Below are 21,775 nucleotides of genomic sequence, written 5' to 3' on the forward strand. Positions count from 1 at the left end.
GCATGATCTTGACTCACTGCAACCTCTGCCTCCCAGGTTCAAGCAATTTTCCTGCCTCAGCCTCCTGAGTAGCTGGGATTATGGGTGTCCACCACTACGTCCAGCTAATTTTTAATATTTTTTTGTAGAGATGGGGTTTCACCATGTTGGCCAGGGTGGTCTCGTACTCCTGACCTTGTGATTCACCCACTAATTCTTCACCTGAGGGTTATTTCATCTATTCCAGTGGCTTTAATTAAAATTCATTTAAGCTAATGACTCAAGCCTATGTACACAACTCACTTTTTTTTCTTGAGCATTAGACAAAAGAAATTCAACTTCGTACAGCGCATCACCCATTAGAAGTCTTCCAGGCACTCCCAAGAGATAAATTATCTTCACCCGTATGTGTTCTTCTAAGCTCAGTGAATGCCACCATCATAGATTCAGTTGCTCGTACTAGACCCCTCAAGAGTCATCTTCTGACTCTTCTTTTTCCCTCTCCTTTACATCCTTTAAGTAAATATTTACTTACATCCAGTAAGTAAATATTGTACTCTGTTTAATTCTTTCAGAGCACCCAAATCTACTGAAAAAAAAAATCAGACTATGACTTGTCATTAAATCAATCAACAGGCAAAACAATAATTGCTTTAAATGATTCATCCTCAACGGAGACAATATCCATTATCTATCCCTAAAGAGGCAAAATGTATTGTTTTATTCTTTTTGTAAATGTGCAAAAAAATCTTACTTTTTTATGTATGAAGTACACACATACGTACAATACTCAAACAGACATGCAGTATAACTATGGCACTAGTCAAATGATAGTTCTGGGCTAAGAACTTTATTATTCATGATCTAATTTGTCTCTCACAACAAATCTATGATATAGGTATCATTATTATTTTCATTTCACAGATAAGAAAATAAGCTGAGAGGTTAAATAATTTAACAAATCTCTTGGCTGACACTAGAATATGAGTTTATAAATACAGAGGTCTTGTCTGAGGAGGTCGTTTTTCTATTCCCAGTGCCCTGGCACAGAGAGGGCAGTCCAATAGTAAGGGCTGAGTGGATGAATTAACGTGAGTTAGAAATAAATGGAAAATACCAGAAGCCCATGATGTATTAGATTCCAAATCTGTTTTCATAATTACTATGCTATTAGAGATGGCCAATACAAGGTTTTGGAATGGACTGATGGATCTATGGGCAAATAGATCGAGAGAATGAAGAGAGAGAGGAAGAAATAAATAAAAAATAAAAACAAGGTGAACAGAATCTGTTCTTTTTTCTGTAAGTGTGAAAATTAAATTAAAAAATTATAATAAACCAGACAGAATATCTAAATGCAAGATACATGATAGACGTTTCATTAGCAAAAACAATACATTTTCTAATGTTTCTCTCATGCAGTCAGCTTACGCACTTTTGAGTTTCTGAGAGTCAAACTTACCTGCCACACCGCTTCCAGGACCACCCTGGGGTTATAATGTTCAGGAAAAACAGCTGGAACTTAGATAAGTAACCATTCACTGGGACTTATTATTAAAAGCAAAAATAGCTGAATAATAACTAATAAAAGTACACATATATGGGACTATAATCCTTTAAGAATATAATCACATTCCATGTCAGTTAATTGGTAGATAGCTATTAGTGGATTTCTACAATGACGATCTGACTTTTTCTTTTAATTTGCTTCTTAATGTAAGACATTAAATGTGGTTATATTAAAATTACTTGTCACAGATGAATCTGGGCTACAGTTAAGTAAGTATCAATATAATTATGAACTTCAACTATATATGGAGTTCTGACTACAACACATTTTAACTGTATGTCTTTGAGCAAAGTCTTTAACTTCTAAGAGTCAAAATTCTAAAGGGTAAAATGAGATACCTATCAAATCAGGGATATAAAGAGTAATAAGAAAACTCACATAAAGCACCTAGCATAGTTTCTGGAGTAGCACGCATAGCATGCTATGCATAGAGTAGTGCTAAATTAATATGTGGGTTTTTTTCCTTATTCAAAGAAGCAGAGGCAACTTCTTTTAAACTCTAATTCAATGACTAAAATTTCTTCCTAAGAACATTGCCTCATGTTGAGATTTCAATAACAAACAAGAGAAAAGGGTAAATATGGAATACCTTCTATTGGATTCTTAACTTGCATGATACTAACACTATCTGAGTTCCTGGTTTACCCATGTTACATATTTATATACATAAAATAAAACACCTTGTTTATAATTTGGTTTTCCTTTGAATGGACTAAATATCTTTTTAAAGTAAAATTCATACACTGATAAATGATACATTTTAAATGTATCTTTGCGTTATTTATTTAAGCTTTGCATTATTTATTTAAGCTGTGTCTATAGTGTCTATATGGCAGTTATGGATTAATATGGGAACTGAACAATTATTCAGACAGATTTGCACAATATGAGATAAAGCACTATTTGAGCTTCAAAATTAAAGCTTTTGAATACTTTGTTCCTAAACCACATAAACAAATTTTGTAAGAACATTTTGGTTTACCTATGGTCAGTAGAACCAGTTACTTGTCAATGCCTCAAATTCATTTTATCTCAGGCACTAGAATAAGATGATAATTACAAGGCCACCTGACTTAGGTTTTTTACTTCTAACATGAAAACACAGGGTCTGGCCCAGAGTTTTTGTGAAAATTAAAATTAAGATAATTTGTGTAATGGGTTTAGCACAGTATCTAGCAGATTCAGCAAACGCTGAAAATTTTTAGCATTTTATCTTATCATCATCATTTAAATTTTCTGTAGGAGATTAGATGTATCACGAGTTTCTACTAATTGACCTGTGAAGCAAAAATGCAATTCTTTACTAAATTAGAACCAACTATATCACTACTAATGGCAAGAAATCATGAGTCCATATATACAGTAGTTTTAAAGAGCATACCATATCCCACTGTAGAAAGACCCAAGTGTTTCATTCTATTTTTCACAAGTTCAGCAAGCTCTTGTCTTTCTGACCTCCTGTAGAGGTTCAGTCGCTGCTGGGTTATTTTTTCAGCTGTTTTACCAGAGTGTTTTGGGCCTTTTCTGCTCAGTCTTCGGGCCCACTGCATGCTTTTTCTCCGCAGCAAGGGATGGTCCGACTGATCACTGGATGTGGAGTTGCGGTGATTGCCGCGGTGGTGCCCTTGTTCTCTGGAGTCTTTGGTGTCTTCCCACTCTTCTACACTGATAGATATTTGAGACTTAAAAGGAAATGGATATCGATAATTAGATACTTTAGAAATAAATATGGCCTGAAGTTGAAATAATATTTTATATGCTAATATATTGGCATAGTTATATTTCTACTCATGAGAGTTTTCACAGAAAGAGCAAAATCACGGTCTTGGATTCTAGTTTTCCAGTACTGAGAATATTAAAATCTATGTTTCCTTGAACTTACATATAAATCAGGCAAAATAAATATCTGTATCCTCTGGTACAATTTCTTAATGAAAGTATTTAATTTTTATGCATAAAGGTTTACTTATCATAAATAGTTATTTATGATATTGCTAGCACACAGTTGTTTGAAACATACAAAAACAGACATTTTATAACTTTATTCAAATAAAATCCATGTAATGGACTTTTCTAAATCTATTACAAGTATTTCACACTCAATTTAAATAATTAAGATAATTATCTTAGATTTGGAATTAATAATGTTTTTAAAGGATTTTAAATTATTGCTCTTTCTAAAGACAGCACTGGCATGAACATTATAATATGTGAATTTTAAAAATTCTCTCGTATGCCCCAGAAGAAAACAAAACTCACTTTTTAAATCATGCATTTATTATTCACCGTATAAAATGCTTTTCTGACTAAAATTAAAACATATTTCAGGAAATGTTTTAAGTATTCTGAGAGAAAATATGTTGTAAATATTAATGTTTCACAAATGTACTGTAGAATCACAACTCAAATTTAAAACAGGTTGTTCTCCATAGGAGGGAAAAACAATGAACAAACTCACAAAGCCTATTACGACTTAAACTTTTATGACCCAATCTGATTTTTAAAGTAAGATGCTCTCCTTTGATTTTAAGCCTTTAATAAGCAAATGCTTACTGTTTCAAAATTGTTGCTTTTCATACTAGGAAGTCATATGAAATGCAACACTGATCAAAGAAGAAAGATTTTCTAAAAACATGCACGTGCAAATGAACAATTTCCTGAATACTATTGTACTTAAGAGCAGCATTCATGAATCTGTTAACTGTGTTTCCTTTCTACAGATGGAAGCTTGAACTTCAGTTACAACATGCATGTGTTGCTGGCTTTTAAAGTAATAGAATTTAAATTATCAATTTAAGTAACATCAGGAAGTAGATCCAATAAAATCCTTTAAAAGTGAATATAAATTATACAGGCTCAGTCAATGCTTTATATGCAATTCCCAGTTGCAAGCTATGAAATTCTCTCACACTTAATTTCATCCAAAAATTCAAATACTAATCCACATCTGTTTCAAAACAGTGCTATATCAGAGGGAGATCCAAAAAATCTTCATCTCTTCATTATAAAATAATTGAGATTAAATGATTTTTGGAAACCATATTTTATCTACCAGAACTTAATTTGTAAGCATTAAAAGTTTTTAGTACCATGGTTTAACAATAATGAACATTTTAATAAAGTTTTAACTCTACTCTCTCCTACTTGATAATATACTGAAAATTCACTTCTGTGGAAGTAAAACACATAAGTTCTTAAGTAATGTCTACCACCAACAAGAATATCAATATGTATTTAGTAGTATAGTTATACTTTGTAGCAACAATGAAAATATACTATTTCAGTCATATTTAGAGACTTGCTTGCAGAATTTAATCATAATCTTAAATTTATTTGAAGGGATCTTTTTGTTCCTCTTTCTAGTCATAAGTCCCTATGAGTGATAGTTTGATTTCCTACAAATATGTGGAAATAATAATCTTGCCAAACCAAATATTAAAGATACTATGTTCATCTAATACCACTTATAATTCAAATCACAAAACCATAAATTAATAAAAAATTTTAAAGAGGAGCATAGGGATTCACTTCTTTTCCAGGTAGGAGATGAAACACTGATTTTTGTGAATGCTTTTCCTTAGCCATGTGTATCAGGCATCACGTAAAGTATGTATCTACGAGATGAACTGAAACCTATGTATACATTAGTTAAGCAATATTTAATAGCCTATTCAGCATTATTTTGAATTCCCCAAAAAGAAACTATTATAACTTGTACATAAAAATACATAAGAATCTCAAGTCATTTTTTTCAATAATTCCATAAAATAAGTAACATTTCTTTACTAACCTCACTTTAACCACAGTGAAAAGAAATGAGAAGAATTTGAGGGTTAATTTTAGGAAATCCAAACCCAAAACACATAAGTTGTTCTTTACATGTTTGGAATTTGCATTCCCCTCTCTCATTCTTCCAACAGGACATAATAAAAAGTACATTAAGTTTATGTGTATAATATACACAAATTGGAGTTCTATTTTGAATGATTCCTAACTCTGTCCCTACAATAATACTGCACAGCCCTTATAAAAAAGTGAGGATAATGATAACCATCTTCTATTTGACAGAAATGTGAAAATTCATATGACATTAATATATAAAGAAAACATCTGTCAACCGTAAACTTTCACATATACAGTAATACCATTAATAGATCCTTGTAAAATTATCCACAATATCAATAACATTAGCAATAAACATTTGTTACTCTATTCCTTGGATACTGAATGTGTGTGTGCTTGTGTGTGTGTGTTTCCATGTTTTAATAGGAGGTCCATTTATAAATATACTTTCCTGATGTCATTTCTTCTTCTAGTTGCAACTCTCTTGTGTTTTAAACATAGCATCATAATCTAGTGGGAATAATATAGTGCTGGACAGATAACAGTGCCTTTATAGTAGGACCTTCTCCTGAACTCAGTGTCACAATAATAGAATGGTAAAATGCAAGGTTTTAGCATCAGATAGACTTGAGTTTAAATAACAGTTCTACCACTTACCAGTTTGCTTTCCTGGTTATGTAATCTAAGCTCTCTAACACTATTTCTATTTCCCTCTCTAAAAAATTGTCAATCTATTATTACATTATTAGTTTGCCTACCAAATTTTTCTGAAGACATAAAAGAGATAATGCATGAAAAGGCATTGTAAGATGTCTGTCTTAGAAAACCCCCAATAAATATTCATATTTTATGGCTTATGACCTTGTATAAAAGGAGAGTAAAAGGGAGAAAATAATATGAAATTATTATGATGGGTATGCAAAAAGTGAAAAATGGGGATGAAAAAGAGAGGGAATCATTCACATTTTTGGTGCACTTTTCTCTATCATTAGACTTCTGAATAAATCAAGGTGCTAAAAACACATTCTTAGGGATAAAGATTTCTTGGTTAAAGTTTAGTAAATTTAAACAAGAGAACAAATTTTAAAGTGAAGGTGAGTATTTTTCATTCTGCACAGTTTCTATGAATTATTTTGTACTTTTCCATGGAATAACTAGAGAACTCTAACTTTTTTGTCAGGCACATAATATAATCATTAACTTGAAAAATCAAAATTTAATACTAATGTTTGTGAGAAAGATGAAAATATATTTGCATATGTAAATGAAATTCTCCTGGTAATATATACAGTTCAATGAAGAAGTGAAAAATTGATGACTACTACAACAATTTCTATACAAATTTAAAATATTATCATTTTCTAAAACTTATATTACTTCCTAAATATTTATCATACTTAATATGATTTTTAAGACTAAGAGTATTTCTTCACATGAATAATAATTAAAAATGTAATAAATAAGAAAATGTTTCTTATGCCTAAAATAGCTGATTATGTTATTGTTTTCAAGAAAGTAGAAAATGTCAGATACACTAAATACATCACTCTTTTCCACACTCTTCACACACACATCAAAGTGACTCAGTTCAACTTCCTCCTGATTTTTTACTGAACAGTTATTCACGTCATAGGTTATTGAGCAATCTATAGAACAATGTAGTATTTTAAATAAACCAATTCACTCAGTAGTTTGAAAATGAGTGTTTGTAATCTGGACTCATGACTCCCTTAAGGATAGTTTTACAGACTTCATAAGACTCTAAACCGTGTTATTTGATTTATGATTGAAGTCAGAACTGTTGCCAAAGAAGAAAAGAAAATGAAATCACTAAAATGTGCTAGTTTAACATTTTCTCAAAGAATCCTTATCTGATATTTTCCATTAAATAAAGGTTAAATTATAAGAATACTTGAGAGATCATCTAAATTTAAATATATAAGCACCAAGGCTAGCGACTCTGAGTCCACTGAAAGCTTATTTTTATTTAAAAAATAATCTAAAGAAAGATGTTTCACCAATTTCCAAAGCTCAATTTAATATGTACATGTGGTCTGCGATCTATGCAGAGAGAGAAAATAGCTAGTTACACTGTATATTGATGCATTTCCAAATTAATTTTGGAATCAAAAACACAATTATAAAATAAACAATCTTATAGTGTAAAAAATGTTGAATTTAGAATCAAATAAATAAGCTGTATTTTCAACCACCTCAGGAAAATATTTTATGACCTTAAGCAAATCACTGACATTCTTAGAAAATAATCTAATTTTAGACAGGAAAATGCCCTGTCTTCATGACAAGAAATCACAAAATTTGTAAGAACCTAGTATTTAAACTCTAAAGTAAATTTAAAGCCAAATATTTACTAAAGAAATTCATGTTCAAATAACATTTTTAAAGCCAATAATTTGATGGAATGATGAAAATTATTTTAATCTTTGATTTCCTTTTTCATACATAAAAATAAGTTATTTCATCTGTGTGGTCTCTTAGGTATCTTTCAGTTCCACCTATATATAATTCTTTATTTTATTTTATTTTATTTTATTTTATTTTATTTTATTTTAAGCTCTGGGGTACATGTGCAGAATGTGCAAGTTTGTTGCATAGGTGGTTTTGAACATGTGGCAGATTTATACCATGGAATCCTATGCAGCCATAAAAAGGATGAGTTTATGTCCTTTGCAGGGACATGGATGAAGCTGAAAACCATTACTCTCAGCAAACTAACACAAGAACAGAAAACCAAACACTGCATGTTCTCACTCATAATCAGGAGTTAAATAATGAGAACACATGGACACAGGGAGGGGAACATCACACACTGGGGCCTGTCACGGGGTGGGGGGCTAGGGAGGGAGAGCGTTAGGAGAAATACCTAATGTAGATTGTGGGTTGATGGGTGCAGCAAACCAACTATATATAATTATATGAATATAAAATATACTCGGAGTAGGTAGAACCTCTATTACCTCAGCATTCCAATTCTATAACTTCAAAAGGCAAAATTTATGCATATGTCCAAGTGAAAAAAAACCAAATTCTCTATTAAGAAATAATATTAATTAATCCACAAATTCATGCTAGTGATTTTTCACTACTATCAAATGAAGCCCCTCTTTCTCCACCCAACCTCATCTACATTTTGGTTATTATCTCTAAAAGAAAAATCAAATATAGTTACTGTTGTATTTCTGGTTATTTCCATCTCTTTTTTATGATACATTTTTAAGTTTACACATTAACTTGCACATTTACACCTCTTTGATGACTTGGTTTTACTGCATTGTGTGTATATAAGTATGTGTGTGTGTTTTTAATCCAATCTCTACTTTCTACTTATACTATGGTATCTGTGGAATTTGGAATCTAGCTAATTTATTATATTGGCATTCTTTCTCATCCTGCTGGTGATTTTTTTTTTCCTGAACTTTCAAAGCTGTCATTTGGAAACAGCTGGTTTATAAGGCTTCAATTTCTTAATGCTTTTCTTATTGCTTTAAGCCCAGAAAAATCTTATGTTTTTGTTCCCATTTTATAACATTGAATATTAATATCATGTAACTGCTAACCACTTGATGGCTGCCTGCTCTTAGAACTTAAATAATGTATCTGTGTTAAAAAGAACAAATTGAGAGGGGACTTTGTCATTGTTTTGAATGGTTTGTCTTATTATACTAGGAATTCTAGTGATGTAATTCATAAATGTGTGGATAACAAGCAGAAGGTATATACATTATTTACTGACTTTTCATTACTTATTTAGAAATTTAAGTCTTCCCCATCAGCTCAGGATATGGAGACATTCATTTACCATATTCTTCTCATCATAAATAGTCTGCCTCCATTTTTGACGTTAGACTGCTGACTGCTTTCAAGTGCCAACACTCTTCCTTTCCCTTCTGCCCTAAAGATGGGGAGGCTGGTAAGTCCCAGTCTATGTGTAGGACCTCATTCCAGCCCCAATGTATATATTTTTTAATTTTAAAAAGTATGTATGTATGTATGTATTTATTTATTTTAAGACAGGGTCCTGCTCTGTTGCCTAGACTGGAGGGCAGTGGCAGGATCTCTGCTCACTGTGACTTCCACCTCCCAGCTCAAGCAATCCTCCTGCCTCAGTCTCCCGAGTAGCTGGGACCACAGGCGTGGACCACCACGCCTGGCTAACTTTTGTATTTTTGTAGAGATGGGGTTTCACCATGTTGACCTGGCTGGTCTAGAACTCCTGAGCTCAAGCTATCCTCCCATGTTGACCTCTCAAAGTGCTGGGATTACAGGTGTGAGCCACCATGCCCAGCCCAGCCCCAATCTTTAATTGTGATGAAAGCCAAGCCAGTTTTTTTTCCTTGCTCTTTCCAGCCCAAGCCATTTTTTGACCTGGTTGGAAGCCTGCCTCACTCTCCATAGAAAGCCTCATTATACGAGTTGTACCCTTTTCAATACCCTCTTGGTGCAGGCGTGCAATCATCAGTCTCAACAGGACCGGATTTGGGATGGTGGTTAGGTATTATCCCATCTATGAAAGCTAGTCTTAACAATCGGCACAGCAAGGGGTATCTAGGCAATGACCACAACTGCTGGGGGTCTTTCTTCTTATGTTTTGCCTTGTTAATTTGTTGTGTTGTATGGAGACAATTATGCTGTTTGGGTTTTTTTCTGCCTCCTGGAAAGCTGATACTTTAACCGGAGCAACTTTATGCTGCATTTGCTGAGTCTTTCCAAGTTTCTGTTCAGAATTAAATGATCTTAATGCCTGGAAGCATCAGTAATATTTAGGAACAGGAGTTTGGCAATAGCCCCATGTCATGTGTCTTTGCTCAGACCTATCTTTGTGTCTCATACTGAATCATGTGGTTGGGATCCAGTAAGAAATGTGACTGACACTAGGCCCAGGGGAATAATTCCTACTGTGTGATCACTGGTTGTATGTTTCAACCATGCATCAGCCCCCATTCTACAGTGTGTCCTGGGAAAAATATCTGTTACTTTGTGCATTATACAGTTCCACTGGGTGGTTCCTTATATGGAAGAAGAACAATTACCATGTGGAATGCTGAGTTTCATACTCCTAAAAGGAGTACATGGCCACCCCAAAAAATGCTTCTGCTGCTGTTGCTGTCTATGCCTCCATGACAACACAGTTCCTGATCCCCACAGTTATAGAGAAAACCAAAAACGGGCCTCTGTGGCATACCCAAGAGGTTAATTCAAACCCAACTTCAACCTAGGGAACTTAAAATGTGATGAAGCAACCACTGCCATCAGGGAGGCCCATAACCCTGATGATACTTACTTGAGACTCTGAAGGAGAAGGCTTGTAAATATGAGCAGGATAGAAAACAAACAAACAAAAAAACAACACCAGCCCCAACAACAAAAACAAAACTGGATATAGGAGGAATAAACAGAAAACTGGATACACAGGAGAAAACAAAAATGTAAACAGAAGTCTAAAATTTGTCCCACTTGGAAATTCTTAAATTACTTGAAGAATTTATAAAGACAGGTAAGTTTGGTGAATGGTGTTGTGCCTCTACAACACAAGCTCCAAATTAACTTGTATGTTTCCTGAGATGCACCCATTGGCAAAACTTCAGAACCTTAATCAAAGTTGAGGATTGAACTATAGTTATCACTGGAGATGACACTAAATTCAAACAAAGTACCCTAAATATGGGGATTCACTAAAATAAAGGTACCTCCCCTTACTCTTGTGGAGGTGATTATCACATGTAAAATACAGGGCAAATAAACATACCTTATCTTAACCATCAGAATTACTTTCTGGCCTAAATTCTCCACGGTCATAACAGATATTGTATAAAAGTGTCCCATAGTAGACATGGATGCTCTGATTCAATTAATGGCAAATTAAAGTAAATCAAATCAGATCTTTGACACATACAAGTAGTTTGGCAATATAAAACCTCATGCACATTCTGTCTGCTCAATGTAAGTAGTTAATAAGGACTACAATAATTGGAACAAGTCCTTCAAAGATTGGAATCCTTTACCAGAGAACTATTTACAGAAGGGGTAATAGTCACCACCTCTTCTCCATTTAATAGTCAAATTTGGCCTGTTCTCAAAACTGAAAAAAAAATAAGTGGAGCCTGGTAGTAGATCATCCTAAGCTTAATGCTGTGGTTCCACATATTAAGGCCACCATCACTCGGTGACATTACTGACTCCATTCAATCATCAATTTGTAAATACTTTGCAGTCATAAAGTCATAAAGATTTGACAAATATGTTCTATTAAGTGCCTCTTTTGATAGCCTCTTACACTCCTAAAAGGAGATAGCTCTTTTGGCCCCCAGCAAAAATGCTTCTGTTGCTGTTGCTTCCTATGCCTCCGTAACAACACAGATGCCGATCCCCACAGTTACAGGAAAAGGCTTGTAGTTTTTCTTTACCTTCAAAAGAACTCAAACTTCTCTACCTGACTACACATAGGATATTTAAACAGTTCTGCAGTCACAAACAATCCCTCTGTAAGCAGATCTCTACTGCATCCAAGTTTCTGTGGGAAAATAGGTATGATATTACATTGATGCCATTCTCTTCCAAGGAGATTCCTTTGACACACTCATTCAGGATGAATAAACATACAAAAAGGAACTCACACAAAAGAATAGACCATTGCCTTATACAAACTGCAAGGTTCCCAAGTGTAGTCAAATTTCTGAACATTACTTGATCAAAGGCTACTACATCATTGACAGTCTCAAGAAACAATGACCTGTCAGTATCCACAACGTTAAGATAAAGCTAACATTTTAAGGCCTTTTGGGGTTTCAGATGGAAGATATTCCTCATTAGAAAGTATTACATTTTACTTAAGTCCATTTATGCTCCTACTTACAAATTGGCTCACACTGAATGAGACCCCTTGAAACAAAAGGCTCTAGAATCTCTCCAAATTGTAGTTACAACAGGCGATCACATTGTTCGCCTCTTCTACTGCCTGCTGCATCAACCATAATGGTGCTCGTGGGCTTCTGGTAGCAAAAACTTTCCTCCTGGGTTACATGCTATAGACCATTAGAATGGCAACTGCTGGTTGCATACTGAGCTCTACTGAAATCAGATGTCCTGTGTTCAGGAGTCTGCACTCAGTGGCCCATTGTGCCTTTGGTTATGAAAGCATCACCCTGCAAGTCTGACATAGCCACCAAAGACTGTATAGGAAAGGGTCAAACTTGGATATATGCCACCTGAAAGAGGGGAAAGTTTCACCTGTCATATGCCACGGTACTTGAGCATGTCACTCTTATCCTAAATCCCTTGGCAACCTAGGGAGCCCCTTGGGATTAATCAAGTGAACGGTGCATGGATGGTGGTATTGTGTTAAATGTGATGAAGCTCACTCGAGAACTGCTGCTTTTGATCCCTTAAAATGACAGACCTAACAAAGGACAGGACCCAAAGGTTAGCAGGGAGTCATTTGAGCACTAGACACCCTGGATAATAACAGTTCCCACTTGCACATTTCTACAAACTCTTGGGTCACTGCCTGTGATTTGGCCATCTGCTCCAGCCAATGGCAGAAACAATTCCTTATCCAAGGTTGCCCTCTGCAGGGTAAAGAACTCTGGGAATCTCTTGCCTTATACATACACAAAATAATAATCAAGGTCACACCTGTCTTTACACATACACATTTAAGACCATAATACAAGGCTCATCAAAACAATTCTCACCACCTTCTATGTTCTAGACATCATTGTAAGTGACTAAGATATGAATTTCACTTTTCCAAAATACACAACGCTGTGCTTTTGAACATGGCATTTAAGATAACTTTCATCTCCCTACTATCCACAGGCTACAAGCTTCATGGACCATTTTATTAAATGAAACAAGGCACATTTCAGTCACCCATCCAACATCAGGGGTACACTGCAACGGTGTCTGACTCCATTTTTGATACTTGACTGCTAACAGCTTTCAAGCTCTTATACAATCTTCTGCCCCATATTTAAGCAAGTTGATAAGAAAGCCTGAGCACTTCTTACTTTTTCCCTAGCAGGAAGTTTACGCTCCTTAGGCATGAGAAATCTCACCCAAAACCCAACCTCTAATCACGATAAAGGCCAAAACAAAAATGATCTGCTCCCTCAGACCTACTTAGGAGTCCATCTTGCTCTCCTCACAAAAAACAAACAAACAAACAAACAAACAAAAATCAAACAAACAAAACTCATCAAACACTATTGGGGCATGTGTGGCATCCTCAGTTTTAACATCTAAACCATATTTTGGGTGAATTCTCCATACTGCCTCTGTGGAGTGGTAAAAATTCTCCTCAGAACTATATCCAGTTTATGCAGACCATCATCAGTTCTAGGTAAATAATAAAAATAAAGAAATAATGCTATACATGTCTCATCCCCTTAGCACCTTGTAATCTGTGAAAAAATCAAAGGTATACAATCATAAACAATTACATAATAATTAAGGGTAAAATAATAGGTACCAAAATTAATGACAGAGGTGGTACAAATAAAATTGTATAAAGATGGAATTAATGTAAGTGTGAACAGATTTGAAAGAATGATTCTATGTTAAGAAAGATATCTGTGACTGACTTTAGTAAATATATATTGAGCACTTATGCAAAGCACATGGGATACAGTAATAAAAACATAGGCATAGTTAGAGGTAAGCTATTTCAAGTTTTATATCTCAGTATTCTCAGCTGTGGAGCAGTGAGCAGTAAGCAGAAGAGAAATGAGAAATTAAGAATATGGGAATGTATACAAAAATTAACTATCATGGAGGTCAAGGAAGATGTATTTTTCTTGGAATGAAATGAGGTGTTGGGTATTATCAACTAGCTCTTAGTACAGCTTTTTTTCCTTCTAATCTATGTGCCATAAAAAATATCTATCGTCATAAAGACACTGAAGAAGAGGAGAATTGAGAAAATGTTATTAGTTTACTTAGCAATGCTTATGGTGGGAGTTTCAAATACAGGTCATGCATCTTGCATTCATACAAGTATGCTACAGAGGTTACCGGTGACCCTGAGAAACAAATTTTCCAAATAACAATTTCCCATATTTAAGGTTTATGATCCTTCTCTAAAGTACTCATAATTTTTCAGTTGTGCTGTTCAGAAATTTATTTTAAATGCTTAATAAAATTGCCTTAATTTTCTCATGTTTCTCCATCATATGGCTCCATTTATGTCACTATGACTATTTTTTAGTTGTTTTTCTTATGAAATCGGACTACTTCTGTTTCCTTCACTGTGCAGTAGTGGAATTTTTTTTTAATCTTTTCTGAAGGTATAGAATTGCTTTTCTTTTAAAAGTTAATGAAAACTTTTAAAATAATATTATTAGCACCAAAATTATTATTGCTGTAAATTTGGTAACTATGTTTTTGGATCTCAAGACATGTCTTTACCCATCTACTATTTATTTGGTATGGGCTATAGTGACCCAAGGTCTAAATCAGACAGGCCCAAATCAAGACTGATTTCATTATAATTAACTTTTCATTTATTAGAAATCTAAGGAATGGTTTCCCTAACCAAAGGGTTCATTTTATGTCTAGATGTCTAGAAATCGCCAAATATAAAAACATATTTGATTTCTACACACAAACAAAATTAAGTATGTATGCTTATGTTTGTATATATTATGCATATTTATATATATTTGTAAAGAGTATTGCTAGACTGCTGAATCACGTTAGACTCTATAATTGACTTACAAACAAAATCAACAAAGAGAAAAGCATTGTATAAACACACAAATTCAACATACGCATACAGGTAGTCAAATGGTTTGCATCATCAGAATCATGGTTTCATTGCTAGCTCTGTTAACTTAGCAGTGCAATTTGTACTTTTTCAGAATTACCAAAATACATAGTCTAAAGCAATGGTTTCAACATGCATGTGTATATATGTGAGTGTGTGTGTATGTGTGTGTGCATGTAAGTGTAGAACCTATACACTATAAGGTAGGCCAGTTACCGAAATATATAGACTAAAGCAATGGTTTCAACATGCGGGTGTGTGTGTGTGTGTGTGTGTGTGTGCATGTATGTGTAAAGCCTACACACTATAAGGTAGGCCAGAGGGGCTATTACTCTATCACCTTCAGTATATTATAGTCCAGAAGAAAAGACCTAACTATGAAGTTTTCAAAAGCCAGTACAGTGGTTCTAACGTGAGTACAGCACCTCCCCAACCACACACAAAACATTTTAAACACACACACAACCACACACACACACACATGCATAATTCCCTTATCTTTTGCAGCATCTAAGAACCAATGGATAAATGAGCCTGTGGAAAGAAAATTTCTATGTTACATGCAATGCTTTAATTAAAGAAAAGAATAATATAAGACCTGGTAAATACAAATATTTGTATTCTTAAGTAAATAGTCTATCTAAAATATACTTTGGATCTAAATACACCACTGCTTACAGATCATGACTTCCTTATGAAGACCTAGGGAACCTAAATCAATTTTAAAATTTTCTCTTCAGTTTTCATTTTGTAGACTAGCAGCCATTTGACAGGGAACTGTGATTAAAAGCTTAATTTACTTTCTGTGGCATTGCTAAGTAGAAGAATAATCTTTAGGCAGTTTAAGACGTTAAGTGGACAGAAAGCCATGACTATGTAGTTAAATTAAGTCAAATAAATTGGATGCATTAAATAGCCTCTTGTTAGTAAGTGTGCCAGTGAGACTCTTATTAAGTTAAAGTAAGTAAATAATGAAAGTAAGAAATGATTTCCTGGGTTTGAGAATGAATGAGATTAAGAATCAGTAGAACTAGAAAATATTAGAAAAAAATTATAAAATAAGGTAATAGAAAGATTTAAGAGTAAAGTTTTTGTTAGAGAGAAAGTGAAACAAAATTATAGATGAGCTCAGACTTATAATATGCCTGTGAATTTGTGTTTGTGTGTTCATATGTGTGAATTAGGATGCATTGAAGGTTAGTGAACACAGCTATGCTTGACTAATATTAAAGTACTTAATCACAGGAGTATTTACTTTATATATTTTATTTATAACTTCAAGTGAATTGACATGAACGTTTTCTGAGGTGGTATCATGCACCCAAAAACAATGCACCAATGAGGAATGATGAAGTAAGATCTATGTTACTCTATGTGCTTTGCCACAGAATTATTTGCCTTTAACTCTGATCAACTCACTGCACACATTTCTGCCTTTTTCTACCTTGTGAAATAAGAATATGTTTTTTACTTAATCTTCACTCTGCTACATATAGCCAAACTTCAGGCACAGCTAGTAAAAGAGAGGGCAAGATTTAAACTCAGATCAATGTGTTCCAAGCCCACTGCTAATTGGTCAGGCAAAATAACTGGGTAAGTGACTTGTCCAGGAATGGGACAGGGGGATAGAGTAGTTTAAAATCAGCAATAAAAATTTTTATTTGAAATAGTAGGCATCAGACATACGTTACAGCTTCTTCATCATGTGAATAAAGAAAAATGAACATCAATCTGGCTTCACTATGCAAGATATTGAAGAGATGAGAGTTTTGGTATATTAAATCCACCAAAATTAATTAAATCGAAGAAAAGCCATGAAGTTTTTATGTCAACCGTCTGAAAAACCTTTTGTTTACTTATGCATTTTAAGTACTTACCTGGATGCATTTGGTGCCTAGTGCTATTCAAATATTTGTAATTCTGGTAGATAACAAGATGGAGAGATAAAGATTAAGTATTCATAAAGATAAAGATTAAGTATTAGTGTTTCATGTTAAGGAATTAGAACAGATAGAGCTACAAACTCAACTTTGCCATCTATCAACATAGACGAATTGTTGAAACCACAGAAAGCAATTAACACCCCAAGGTGATGTGTAGAAAAGACCAAAAAAACTATAAACAGCTTTTGTAAACATGTGGTTTATTTCACTTAGTGTAATCTTGTCCAGGTTCATCCATGTTGTTCTTCTCTCAAAAAGTCAAATTCATGGAAAAAGAGTAGGAGGGTGGTTACCATTGGCCAGAGGATGGGGGAAATGGGAAGATGATGGTTAAAGATAACCTTCTATTATAAAGTGCATAAGTTCTGGAGACCTAAAGTACAGCATGGTAACTACAGTTAATGTATCACAGGCTTGAAATTTGCTAAGAGAGATCTTAAGTAGTCTCACTATAATATTCTTAAGAATATTTACATACACCTTTGTTAAGTAAAACATTGTTAAGTAAAACTTTTGTTAAGTAAAACATTACATAAGTAATATTCTTAAGAGTATTTACATACACCTTTGTTAAGTAAAACAGCTTCTGAAATAAATCAGTCTAAAATCTATAACCTTTTATGTCTAATTAGAGAACGTACTAAGAATAACATAAGGGTTCTCCTGTATAGTAGATGAAGGAGGCCTACTCTAAAAAATTGAAAAGCAAAAGAAAACTAGTTTTCTAATCACTTTAAAAACCACGATAATATCTTGAAATATCTTTCATTATTAACTTTAATTAGTACAAAAATATTAAAACATAAACACTCCTTAGAATTTAATCTTTACAATGGCAAATTCCAGGAAATTTACTGGGGAAATATAAGTACATTAATTTGAAAATAAAGCATTTATATGCATTTAAGTTTAATTGATTTATTTCATTTTAAAATCTGAGTATTGAATTCAATATTTTGTATTATTTTTCTTTAATAGCTCTGAATTAATGTATTACACCATTTGAGGAAAGGGAAACAAACAGGAAATACTTACTTGTGATGGTATTTTTCGAGACTGACACACGGGAGGGAAAAAGAAACACACAAAACACAGTTTAAACAATGACTAAACAATACATACATGTAACAATCAGCAACAAAGACAAAATGTAACATATACCAACATAACAAAATCCAATTTCATGCGTATTTGTCATAGGGCTTTTGAACCAAATTAGCTAAAGAATAAGCTATTATTTTTAAATATTCAGTCTTGTTAGACCGTTTTTGTCTGAAATTGTCTTCCTAAGTTTGATAGAAAAAGTGGTGCTTGTAGAAGAATAAAATAATCAGTAGTAGTTTATAAAGCTACTATAGTCATAACAGAATACTTGATATAATTATTGACATTCAATAATCATTATTGGTGTTAATATTTGTACTATTTTTTAATTTCAGATCTTACAGTAAGATTGATTTTTTTTCCTACATATACATGTAATTAAGTTAGTTGACAGAAATAGTCTGAGCTTTCAGATTGGCTATGGAATCTAAAATAATTGATTTCCTTAATCAATGTTTCATAGCTAAGTAGGGGTTATAAATAAAAATCATGCTGTCTTAGTCTTCAAGTTTAAAGAACAATAGTCTATTCATTTTTGAATAGTTGAAAGTAACATTTTCAAGTATATTATTTGATGTAATATAACTTGTAATATAACTCATGTGGTATTACTATTATAAGATTATAATGGTATTATCTATAATTGAAAATATAAGAAATGCATAATAAACATTTGATTGTGGGTTTCTTGAAACTATTTCAGGTTTCTTTATACATGACACAATGGAATAAATGTTGTTTGAGAGAATAATAGCAAAGAATGGACAGGTAGAATTTTAAAACCAATCAATCCTAAACCTTATTAAAATAATCTTAATAAGATTTTATAGTAGGTAAATTCATATCTTAATAATATATTTTAAATGCTACTTCCCATTCTAATAGTAAAGTGTTAATGATTGGCAGATGGGACAATGTTTATTCCACTACGCACATTTTTGGAAGCTACAAGATTTATTCACTATAAAAGTGGCCAAAATTCAGGGTAACACATTCCACAAATTTACTGCATACACTATAAATGATGTTGGTACATTAATATGCTTTAAAAGATGTTTTTCTGGTTTCTAGTAAAATGTTCACTGGTTATAGTATACTTCAAACAAATGAGATTTTCTGCACACTGAAAAACTGGAGGCAAACTTAGGTTTACCTTTTCTTAACCAAAGGACAAATATGCTTAATAATTCAGAATTGTTCAGATTTTGGAAAGTTAATACTATGTTATATGCTGTATGGTAGATAATACCCCCAGTGGAACCTGGGCATCCTTTTTTTTTCAAAAATTAATATTTCTGCAATGAAAAGTATAAATATTCACTCTAAATGAAATAAGTAAACATTATAAATAATCTCATAAAAATTAAGGTGAGGTTTTGCCACTAAATGACTTCAGGGAGCCTTTTTGCATTTTATAATTTTGTATTATGGATTGAGAAGGAAAATACTGATCCTTTTTGTCCACTAAGAGTAGTATGTGTCCCTGTCCTTCCTGTATATGTTTTTCAAACCAGGAGTATCTGATGTTTGTTGGAATTCCCTGAACTAGAAACATATAGATGGTGGTAGAAGTTCTCCTGGCACGGAGGACATATGATTAATCAAGAATGGGCAGTTCCATCTCTACTCTGTTTTCCACAGGCTGGTTTTCCAGCCACTGTGTGCACCCTCACTTTATTCTCTGCTTGTGTTTATGTGACTTCTCCTTTCACTAATCTACACCATGTAAGAAAAAAATGAGATAGTATTCCAGGCCTTCTATAAATGTTACTAGTTTTGATTATCAATGTTCTTTACCAACATTTGTGTTTTTAAAAATGTCAGCTAAACATTAGGCAGTGCTTCTCCCACCCCCACAGCCAAAGCAGTTATATTAGAGATACAACAAACGATAACTTTTGTTTTCTCTACTCAGAACATGGGAAGATATTAAAGACAGGCTAGAAAATGATGTGGCATGAAAACTTGCATCTGCCTTTAAAAGTTTTTTTTTTTTTTTTAATTTCATGAATAAACCAGAAAGCAAAGCCTGAAGTCTTTACATTATGTGTTTATCCCTATATAAGATGTTGATATTTAATAAAAGTTCTTCATAGTACAGAGTAGAATTTAGCACTTAAATGTGTATATACTAAACAAATAATTAATGAATGGGTATGACATCACTACATTATGCCTATATATCTATTAGTGTTTTTATTAGTTATACATGCATGGTTTGAACAGTCAGAAAATGTTATAGCTTGTTTACAAAAATAGCAGCTTATAGCATAATCTCTCTTAATTCCCTCTCATAAGACCCATCTACTTTTGCCTCTTAGTTGGATATATTGTTCTTTCTCTCTGTTTCTATAGAATGTGCCTGACTATTATTTCATGCCTTTTTCAGTTTCCGCTTTTATCTATTGACTTCTCATTCTGCAAGGAGAGTCATAAACAATCTTTTCCATATAATCCACTACGTTTGCCCTCATCATCTCAAAATAGTTTAACACAATTTTTATTGGATCAAAATTCAGGACATACTATGATTAAGTCTACTTTACAGATGAGATATATAGGTATGTGGTTAGTATTCATTTCTTGTACACATTCTTTATTGTTGATAATGATGTTGTATTCCTAAAGTCAATAATTGCTTTATTGTATTAATTGCTTTGATATGTACTAGATACATGCAATAATTTATCCTGAACTCTTTGACTACTGTCTAATATTAATTTAAAACATTGAGATGCATCAGGAAGTCTATAGATTTAATCTTCCTAAAGAATTCTCTCTGAAGCCTTCTGACCTGCTCTAGGTCTCCTTTTGTGCTTGGGGGTCTTTTCATCCCCATCCTGTTGATCCCCTTTACTTCATTATTGTCACTGGTTTCCATAAAATGTCTGGTTTCCTGAAGATCATTATTTCTCCCTCATTTTACTTATTCATTTTGGTGGCAGTAGTTTCCTTAGAGAGCAGACATGGGAAGGATATTTTTGGAGAATACATATAATCGACATCTGATTTATTCAACTCTTACACAAGTTTGCTTTGACTGGATAAAAAATTCTAATTTGAAAATAATACTCTTTTAAAATCTTGAGAGAATTGTTCCATTTTCTTCTGGTTCGTGATATTGCTGTTGAGAAAACCCAAATAGGACCTTGCATGTGACCTGTCCTATGGTTTCCTGCTCATCTCTCTGAAAGATTTTAGGATCCTCTCCTTACCTTCAGTGTTTTGAAAGGTGATGATGTGATTCACTGTTTAACTCACTGTTGTGGACACATGGTAACCCTTACCAATTGGAAACTAACACATTACTGATTTTTCTAGAATTATTACAGTAATATTTCTTCAATTTGTGTGCATTTCCTCTTTCTTGAAATCTTATGATTAAAATCTTAGAACTTCTAGATTAGTTCTCTAATTTTATCTTTTCTTTACTCTTTGTCCATGTTTTGAATTCTTGCTCTAGTTTATCAATAACTTCCTGAACTTCATATTATAAGCTTTTTCACTTCTGTTGGGAATTTTTAGCTGTCTTCTTAGAGTAAATGACTAATAATT

The 21,775-nt window shown here is 33.2% G+C and overlaps 1 protein-coding gene across 6 annotated transcripts in view; it reads right to left on the bottom strand.

Annotated features, from left to right (window-relative positions):
• The window catches only part of KCNT2 (potassium sodium-activated channel subfamily T member 2), a 398,651-nt gene that overhangs the window by 48,540 nt on the left and 328,336 nt on the right, over window positions 1–21,775 (bottom strand). For 3 of the 6 annotated variants that reach the window (XM_015447378.3, XM_005540293.4, XM_074026514.1), the window contains 2 exons: window positions 18,152–18,172; window positions 2,931–3,231 (listed from right to left, as the gene is read on the bottom strand). In XM_015447378.3, coding sequence (XP_015302864.1) covers window positions 2,931–3,231; window positions 18,152–18,172 — 322 coding nt within the window. The remainder of the gene's footprint in view (window positions 1–2,930; window positions 3,232–18,151; window positions 18,173–21,775) is intronic. The other 3 variants (XM_005540295.4, XM_005540294.4, XM_074026523.1) reach the window with 1 other exon arrangement.

This window comes from Macaca fascicularis, chromosome 1 (genome assembly GCF_037993035.2).
Source record: "Macaca fascicularis isolate 582-1 chromosome 1, T2T-MFA8v1.1".
Classification (NCBI taxonomy): domain Eukaryota; kingdom Metazoa; phylum Chordata; class Mammalia; order Primates; family Cercopithecidae; genus Macaca; species Macaca fascicularis.